A 10078-nucleotide genomic window follows, 5' to 3' on the forward strand; every position below is an offset into this window, starting at 1 on the left:
TCAGTCAAGAAATAACAGCACTGACAAAATAAAGAAGGTAGGGTTATCAATTTTTCATCAAAATGTGAGAAGCCTCCCTAACAAAATAGACCAATTGCTTATCAACATTAATGAGAAAGACTGTATAAATAATGCCCAGATATTATGCTTCACTGAGCACCATGTTACTAGCAACTGCATCATGCCCTTTTTACCAAGTTACAACTTAGCAACCCAATACTGTAGAGTAAATAAAGAAATGGGGGGAGTGGCAATATATGTTAAGGAAAATTTTGACTACAAAGTAGTTGACATTACAAAATACTGTATGGACCAACATTAATTTTTAAATGGAAGAATGTATCAAAATTCTTACTCTTTGCTGACTTAGAATCTGTGGAAAGAACATTATCATAAACTATTTTCTCAATATATGCCATTCCGGTACAGTATATCAGTGATTTCCTTGGCATCTGACAACAGTGAAAATGAAAAGAAAGGGTAGGCAAGAGGATGAAGATAGAGGTAGTTCAAATTTGTATGTGGAGGACATGTTAGCGATTATTCAAGCCAAAGAATACAATTTACTTCTATAAAGGGGTGCTTCACATATGGTAGTTCACTCTTTAAAAAAGTATGGGTCAGTTGGAAGAGAAAAGGAAATAATATGAATAACACCAAAGATGCAATTTGTATATATATACCAAACGGAAGCACTGGCAGGTTGATAGACACACAAACAAAAAGGCCTCACACTTAAACTGAACAATCCATTGCCCTCACCTGCCTAATCCTTCACCTACACAGCAACTCAGCCAATGAACACACCCGCGTCAACTCCTATCCTTAATAAAAGTCCTCAATCTTTGCTCTCCCACATCCACATCGGCTGTTCAGAGCATCCTCCTACAGGCCAACCGCAAATTAGAACAGCATGCCACCCTCCACCTCAAAAAACTATCCAATCTCCTGGTTTCCCACCTCCGGAAAGGCAACTCACTCACCCTTCACAACCTTTCCAGCAAACCTCAACCTCCTCTCATTGCACACAGACCGTCTCTCCACCTACTCAATCTCCCACTTCCAGCTCCACTCCCCCCAAAACCTCAAAATTCGAATCAACACAATCTGGAATCACAACACTATAATTCAGTAGTTAACATTTCCTCCAAACCTCTCTCCCGATCCGAAACCTCTGTCCTATCCAAAGGCCTCACCTTCATCCCCACTCCCAGATTCAACCAAACAGCCCTCGTCAAAGATTTACTGTCCTACACCCATACTCTCTGCTGGAAATATCACTTTGCCACGAAGAAAAATGATCCTAATCCTACTCCTAATGATCCAACTCCCCAAGACACTATCCAAATTGAACCCTGCCTGGAACAATTCCGTCCTCCGTCACAGCAGCACCCACCTCCTCTTCCTCAAAGTCACCCTCTCCAAACCTTCCAGGAATTCCTGACTTCCAGCCTTGCCTCTCAATCCTTCTTGAAAAGACCTTAACCCTACTCCCAACATCACCACTGCTGAAGCCCAGGCTATCCGTGATCTGAGGGCTGACCGATCCATCATCATTCTTTCGGTGTACAAGGGTTCCACGACCGTGGTACTTGATCGTCACTAGTATGTGGCTGAGGGACTGCGTCAGCTTTCAGACAACACTACATACAAAGTTTGCCAAGGTAATCCCATTCCTGATTTCCAGGTGGAGCTTCAAGGAATCCTCAGAACCTTAGGCCCCCTACAAAACCTTTCACCTGACTCCATCAACCTCCTGACCCCACCGACACCTCGCACCCCTACCTTCTACCTTCTTCCTAAAATTCACAAACCCAATTATCCCAGCCACCCCATTGTAGCTGGTTACCAAGCCCCCACAGAACGTATCTCTGCCTACATAGATCAACACCTTCAACCCATTACATGCAGTCTCCCATCCTTCATCAAAGACACCAACCACTTTCTCAAACGCCTGGAATCCTTACCCAATCTGTTACCCCTGGAAACCATCCTTGTAACCATTGATGCCACTTCCTTATGCACAAATATTCCACACGTCCAGGGCCTCACTGTGATGGAGCACTTCCTTTCATGCCGATCACCTGCCACCCTACCTAAAACCTCTTTCCTCATTACCTTACCCAGCTTCATCCTCACCCACAACTTCTTCACTTTTGAAGACCAACCCAAAGTTTGGTACAGATTTATTGATGACATCTTCATGATCTGGACTCACAGTGAAGAAGAACTCCAGAATTTCCTCTCCAACCTCAACTCCTTTGGTTCCATCAGATTCACCTGGTCCTACTCCAAATCCCACGCCACTTTCCTTCTGTCCAATGGCCAGCTTCACACGTCCGTCCACATCAAACCCACCAACAAACAACAGTACCTCCATTACGACAGCTGCCACCCATTCCACATCAAACAGTCCCTTCCCCATGCCTAGGTCTTCATGGCAAACGAATCTGCTCCATTCCGGAATTCCTGAACCATTACACCAACAACCTGGAAACAGCTTTCGCATCCTGCAACTACTCTCCCGACTTGGTACAGAAGCAAATAACCAGAGCCACTTCCTCATCCCCTCAAGCCCAGAACCTCTCACAGAAGAACCCCAAAAGTGCCCCACTTGTGACAGGATACTTTACAGGACTGGATCAGACTCTGAATGTGGCTCTCCAGCAGGGATACGACTTCCCCAAATCCTGCCCTGAAATGAGATCCATACTTCATGAAATCCTCCCCACTCCACCAAGAGTGTCTTTCATCCGTCCACCTAACCCTCGTAACATCTTAGTTCATCCCTATGAAATCCCCAAACCACCTTCCCTACCCTCTGGCTCCTACCCTTGTAACCGCCCCCGGTGTAAAACCTGTCCCATGCACCCTCCCACCACCACCTACTCCAGTCCTGTAACCCGGAAAGGGTACACGATCAAAGGCAGAGCCACATGTGAAAGCACCCACTTGATTTACCAACTGACCTGCCTACACTGTGAAGCTTTCTATGTGGGAATGGCCAGCAACAAACTGTCCATTCGCATGAATGGACACAGGCAGACAGTGTTTGTTGGTAATGAGGATCACCCTGTGGTGCCTTGGTGCACGGCCAGCACATTTTGGCATAGTGTTACACCATCCGGGTTATCTGGATACTTCCCACTAACACCAACCTGTCAGAACTCCGGAGATGGGAACTTGCCCTTCAGTATATCCTCTCTTCTCGTTACCCGCCAGGCCTCAACCTCCGCTAATTTCAAGTTTCCGCCGCTCATACCTCACCTGTCATCAACAACATCTTTGCCTTTGTACTTCCGCCTCGACTGACATCTCTACCGAAACTCTTTGCCTTTACAAATGTCTGCTTGTGTCTGTGTATCTGCGGATGGATATGTGTGTGTATTCGAGTGTATACCTGTCCTTCTTTCCCCCTAAGGTAAGTATTTCTGCTCCCAGGATTGGAATGACTCCTTACCCTCTCCCTTAAAACCCACAACCTTTTGCCTTTCACTCTCCTTCCCTCTTTCCTGATGAAGCAACCGTTGGTTGCGATAGCTTAAATTTTGTGTGTGTTGTGTTTGTTTGTGTGTCTATCAACATGCCAACGCTTTCATTTGGTAAGTTACATCATCTTTATATATATATATATATATATATATATATATATATATATATATATAATAGAAGGAAACATTCCACAAAGAAAAAATATACCTAAAAACAAAGATGATGTGACTTACCAAAGGAAAGTGCTGGCAGGTCGACAGACACACAAATGAACACAAACATACACACAAAATTCAAGCTTTCGCAACAAACTGTTGCCTCATCAGGAAAGAGGGAAGGAGAGGGAAAGACGAAAGGATGTGGGTTTTAAGGGAGAGGGTAAGGAGTCATTCCAGTCCCGGGAGCGGAAAGACTTACCTTAGGGGGAAAAAAGGACGGGTATACACTCGCACACACACACATATCCATCCACACATATACAGACACAAGCAGACATATATATATATATATATATATAATAGAGGGAAACATTCCACGTGGGAAAAATATATTTAAAAAGAAAGATGATGAGACTTACCGAACAAAAGCGCTGGCAGGTCGATAGACACACAAACAAACACAAACATACACACAAAATTCTAGCTTTCGCAACCAACGGTTGCCTCATCAGGAAAGAGGGAAGGAGAAGGAAAGACAAAAGGATATGGGTTTTAAGGGAGAGGGTAAGGAGTCATTCCAATCCCGGGAGCGGAAAGACTTACCTTAGGGGGAAAAAAGGACAGGTATACACTCGCACACACACACATATCCATCCACACATACACAGACACAAGCAGACATTTGTAAAGGCAAAGAGTTTGGGCAGAGATGTCAGTCGGGACAGAAGTACAGAGGCAAAGATGATGTTGAAAGACAGGTGAGGTATGAGCGGCGGCAGATTGAAATTAGAAATTAGCGGAGATTGAGGCCTGGCGGATAGCGAGAAGAGAGGATATGCTGAAGGGCAAGTTCCCATCTCCGGAGTTCTGACAGGTTGGTGTTAGTGGGAAGTATCCAGATAACCCGGACGGTGTAACACTGTGCCAAGATGTGCTGGCCGTGCACCAAGGCATGTTTAGCCACAGGGTGATCCTCATTACCAACAAACACTGTCTGCCTGTGTCCATTCATGCGAATGGACAGTTTGTTGCTGTGCATGAATGCTGTGCATGAATGGACACAGGCAGACAGTGTTTGTTGGTAATGAGGATCACCCTGTGGCTAAACATGCCTTGGTGCACGGCCAGCACATCTTGGCACAGTGTTACACCGTCCGGGTTATCTGGATACTTCCCACTAACACCAACCTGTCAGTACTCCGGAGATGGGAACTTGCCCTTCAGCATATCCTCTCTTCTCGCTATCCGCCAGGCCTCAATCTCCGCTAATTTCTAATTTCAATCTGCCGCCGCTCATACCTCACCTGTCTTTCAACATCATCTTTGCCTCTGTACTTCCGTCCCGACTGACATCTCTGCCCAAACTCTTTGCCTTTACAAATGTCTGCTTGTGTCTGTGTATGTGTGGATGGATATGTGTGTGTGTGCGTGTGTATACCTGTCCTTTTTTCCCCCTACGGTAAGTCTTTCCGCTCCCGGGATTGGAATGACTCCTTACCCTCTCCCTTAAAACCCATATCCTTTTGTCTTTCCTTCTCCTTCCCTCTTTCCTGACGAGGCAACCGTTGGTTGCGAAAGCTAGAATTTTGTGTGTATGTTTGTGTTTGTTTGTGTGTCTATCGACCTGCCAGCGCTTTTGTTCGGTAAGTCTCATCATCTTTCTTTTAAAATATATATATATATATATATATTTTTTAATTGACATCTTGACATCTTCCACACCCTAAAGAGTCTCCTCACTGTTGGTCTGTGGAACAAGCAGCACATCTAATCTAATCTAACTAGACAACTGAACATTAGAATTAGACTAGCAGCTGCTTTAAACATTTTATAATAAGCTTTTCTCAGTTTTTTTTTGTACTAAGTACTCTAGGACTAACAGTACCTCACTTTTTATTTTTTAGAGTGAAATTGCACTCTTAAAAATAACAATACAAAGCATGGATGGATCTAACACTGTAAATATGGAGGCTTTTGTAACAGCAGTCCTAAACTATCTACAAAATGTAAGTATTTGTTGGCATTTCATATCATTAAGAGTGTTCTTTATTCATGAAATTAATGATGATTCAGATTCAGATTCAGATTCTTTATTAGTCATTCAGCATTATTACACGCAATAGACTTCGTCAGTTCACTTAACCTATTAATTTTATAAAATAAATTTTTACATATTTAAGTTGATATTGGGCATTTCTAAAAATTCTTCTAATGAATAGAATGGATTAGTTAACAAGAAGTTATGAACATTGTCTTTAAATAATTTGTCAGGCTTGATTGACCCATTATTAGACAATTTGTTATATATTTTAATTGCCATATACTTATGACTATTGTTAGTTTTAGCTAATCTATTTTGTGGCAACAGCAGAGAAGTACACGTTCTTGTATAGTAGCCATGCCTTTCATTTGTTACACTTAAATTAGGTAGTTCAGCAAGTATGTAGTTAACACTGTCAAGAATATATAAATTAATTACTGTTAAAATTCTATATTTAATGAACAATGGTTTACAATGTGTTCTATTATCTACCTTGGCCATTACTCTGATTGCTTTCTTTTGGATCACCATAATTTCATTTATTTTTCTGCTGTTTCCCCAGAGTATTAAGCCATACCTTAAAACAGATTGAAAAAAGGCAAAGTACGCTGTCCTTACATACTCAAATGTCACACAACACATCAGTCTCTTCAACAAATATATAACTCTTGACAACCTAACCACTATGTGATCAACATGAGAGTTCCATGTTAGACTGTTGTCAAGTACGATACCTAAAAACTTTGTCTTTTGTTTTTCTATTTTTGTAGTCTTTGATAGACTGAACCACATATTCTGGGTCTTTTCCTCATTTAATAGCAGACCATTGGCATTAAACCATGATGTTGCATTTTCTTTTGCCAATTTCATATCACTTACAAGGTTATCAAGTACATGGTTTACAGATAGAAAAGTTGTGTCATCTGCATACATATATGTCTTTACCTCTATATTTCCTGGTAAGTCATTTATGTGTACAAGGAAAAGAAGTGGTCCCAATTTAGATCCCTGTGGCACACCGTGATGAACCTCGAGTATGTTTGACAGATGACTTCCTGAACTCACCACCTGCTTTCTTTTATTGAGGTATGATTTGATGAGTTTTAAACTTTTATCACATATTCCATAGTCCTCAAGTTTAGAGAGCAGAAGTGAGTGGTCAACACAGTCAAAAGCTTTGCTCAGATCACATAAGGTTACCTGTGCATGCGCATGGTCCTCAAATGCTGCTAGAATGTCTCTGACTAAGAGCTCTATGGCATGTATAGCTGACCTTCCTTTTCTGTAACCAAACTGTGATGCACTTAACATACCATTTAGTTCTAGGTACTCATACATCTGCTTATATATTATGCCTTCAAAGACTTTTCCTAGTACTGGAATTAGTGAAATTGGTCTGTAGTTTGCAGGATCTGATTTGACACCCTTCTTAAAGACTGGAGTTACCTTGGATAGTTTGAGAGGATCAGGAAAAAACCCTTCTATGAGACACAGGTTTATGGAATATGTCAATGATGCTGCAATGTAATGTATGATTTCTTTCAATAGATTGTTTGACATATTAAAAATATCTGTACTGTATGAATTTTTCATTTGTTGGACTATTTTAAGAACTTCATGTTGGCATACCTCATTGAAGTGTTTCAATGATGATCTGGCCCTATTATGATTTAGGTTTGCTCTCTTCAGATAATCTATACATGTTACATTGGGTTTACCGATCAGCTTTTTGATATCATCAGCACAGCTTACAAAATATTTATTGAATGTATCTGCTGGTATTGTGACTGTCTTGTCAAAGTTTCTGACTTCACCTTTAACAGTATTAATTACTGACCAGGCTGTTTTGCATCGGTTTCTACTATTTTTTATGAAATTTGTGTTGTATCTTAGTTTCGCCAATTGCAACTCTTTCTTATACAGTTTCTTAGTGAATTTTTCGAGATCCTTAATTTCATTAGAATTGTTTACTTTGGCAAGGCGCTTCAACAGCAGTAGCTTATTTTTTAGATTCTCCAGTTCTTTGGTGTACCAAAATTTACCCTTTCTTGTTTTATGGTATTTCTTTTGAACAAGATGGGCTTTTAAAATACCTGTTAAGTAATTGTGGAATGTTTCATAAACTGTTTGGGCACAGGAATCACAGTTTTGAAATAATTTGTCCCAGTTTGTTATGCTCAGCTGGTGTGTTAGTTTGATGAGATTGTGTTTTGTTAATATTAAGGTATTAGATTTTGTTAACTTTTGTGCAGCCTTGCTCTCATCCCCTTTTATAAAATGTCTTAACTCTACTGTTAACATGGAGTGGTCTGAGAAAACAAATTCCTTTACCTTGGTGGAGTACATATCACGTGCACAGTTGACAAAAGCATTATCCAAGCACGCTTGTAGTCTTGTTGGTTCTGAATTTACATGATGGAAGTTGTGCTGCCTTAGCATATTCAGTAACTTATTTACACTGGGTTTGTTACATGTTACATCAAAGCTTGAATGAAGTCTTTAACACCAATAAAATTCACAATTTGTAGTAATAATTATTTTAAAGTATGGTAAGACTTAAAATTCCTCTTCAATATCATTGTTGTACACTCTGATAAGATCTATCATTTTTTGTTCATTCATTCAATCAGTAATTCATTAATTGTGCTCCATAAATTTCATCAATAATGAGAACATTTTTGATTCGGAAGACAATCAAATCAGTGAAACACAATCTGCATACTATATTAGCATCAAACTATCACTCATTTATGCATGTTAATTAGAAAGAAAACTTATCTTTTTTTTTTTTTTTGGGGGGGGGGGGGGGGGGGGGAGAGCTGGTGCTTCATCAGTTATATTAAACTGCTCTGATTTCTTTTTTATCCTAACTTAATATGTACTTGATTACACTAACGTAACTCTGTAAATACAGAGTACCTTTTACAATAAATTATTACTTGACATTTATCTTTGCAATGGACACTGTTACCAGCCATGTAGCTAACAGAAATCTAGATATTCAAATAGTGTACCAAAACAATGGCTAATCAGATGTGTCTTAATTTTCTTTTCAATTGGTTGGTGTCCCAGCTTCTTGCTTCATGTTAGATGGGAGCTAGTAGAATACCTTTGCATCATAGTACATAACTCCACTCTGAACTATAGACAAGTAGGTGAAGCATATTTGAAAATTATTTTTGCATCTTCTGTTGTGATTGTGCAATTAGCACTTCAGCCAAAATTGATTTTTGTTATCAACAACAAAGAACAACAAGGAGTAGATGGATCAAGTGTAAGTTAACTGATCTGAATTTTTTTGCAAGTAGTGGCACTACTGCTCATTGATGTCTTGTTTCTTGTTATAATTTGGTTTAATGGCCAGTATGTTAAATGAGGCTAATTATGGTATTTTCACATTTATTGGAATCAGTTAGCTAAAGATGATCAGCTTGCAATAAATAATTTTAGCAGTTCATTTATCACAGGTCAGCCCCTACACTACAAATTTTTTTTCACAGTTGTGTTATTTTTACAGTACCACAGAGAAACCACAGCATAACCTCACAAATTAAGTCCTTGAAGAGCTAAGCAAGGTGAATCCTGTACAAAAGGCAACAGGTAAAAAGTTCCACTTAGAAAAATGAGTCACTGTTTACTATACACCATTTTTTGCACAAACTTTTGAAAAAACTGGAAGGATAGGAATGAATCTGTAATATGGTTTGTTTATCTTCAGTATTGTAGACTGGTATTACTTCAGTGTATTTAAAATCATCAGGAATACTCCTAGAACACTTATTTATTTGTTAATACAGTTTTTTATACTACAGCAGAGAGAAGTATCCATTGAATTTGGTGGCCAATGCTTTGAAAGCATTACTATTTCTACCAGAGCTAGGTTTTTTTTTCTGCTACTATTTGGCCTCTTAATTAAATATAGCTCTCAACACCAGACACTTTAATGCCTGGAGTTATCCATACCTTATCTCTGTTTCTGTTTGATTTTACATTTTTTTGTATTGGGAGAACGTATGTTTACAGTACACTACATATTGTGTAGTATCTATTTGTGTAATCCTCTTTTTACAATTTGTCAATGAGATGTAAATAAAGTATAAGATGGTCAAAACAAACTTCTTCAAAGTAATACCCAAGAAACACATGCCAAACGAAGTATGACACCACAAGTCATCCTATCCAGAAGCAGTAGTAAATATTCACAAGTTTCTGGACAGGAAATTGATTCTGTGTCCTGCAAACCAATCTTTGTACCATTTATTTTCCTATCAGATCAGACTACTGTCTATTAAGGATGTCACTTCTAGTTATTGAAAAGAAAAAGAAAAAAAACAGTCATTCACTCATATCATCTTTTGGTCCAATATTGGTATATAATGACTGCCAT

At 39.5% G+C, this 10078-nt stretch overlaps 1 protein-coding gene across 1 annotated transcript in view; it reads left to right on the top strand.

The window, feature by feature from the left end:
• The window catches only part of LOC126088321 (uncharacterized), a 54034-nt gene extending 44605 nt beyond the window's left edge, over positions 1-9429 (top strand). The window contains exons 5-6 of the mRNA XM_049906453.1: positions 5555-5656; positions 9209-9429. Coding sequence (XP_049762410.1) covers positions 5555-5656; positions 9209-9232 — 126 coding nt within the window. The 3' untranslated portion in view covers positions 9233-9429. The remainder of the gene's footprint in view (positions 1-5554; positions 5657-9208) is intronic.
• Positions 9430-10078: the final 649 nt, after the last annotated feature.

The sequence above is a fragment of the Schistocerca cancellata genome, chromosome 6 (assembly GCF_023864275.1).
Source record: "Schistocerca cancellata isolate TAMUIC-IGC-003103 chromosome 6, iqSchCanc2.1, whole genome shotgun sequence".
Lineage (NCBI taxonomy): Eukaryota > Metazoa > Arthropoda > Insecta > Orthoptera > Acrididae > Schistocerca > Schistocerca cancellata.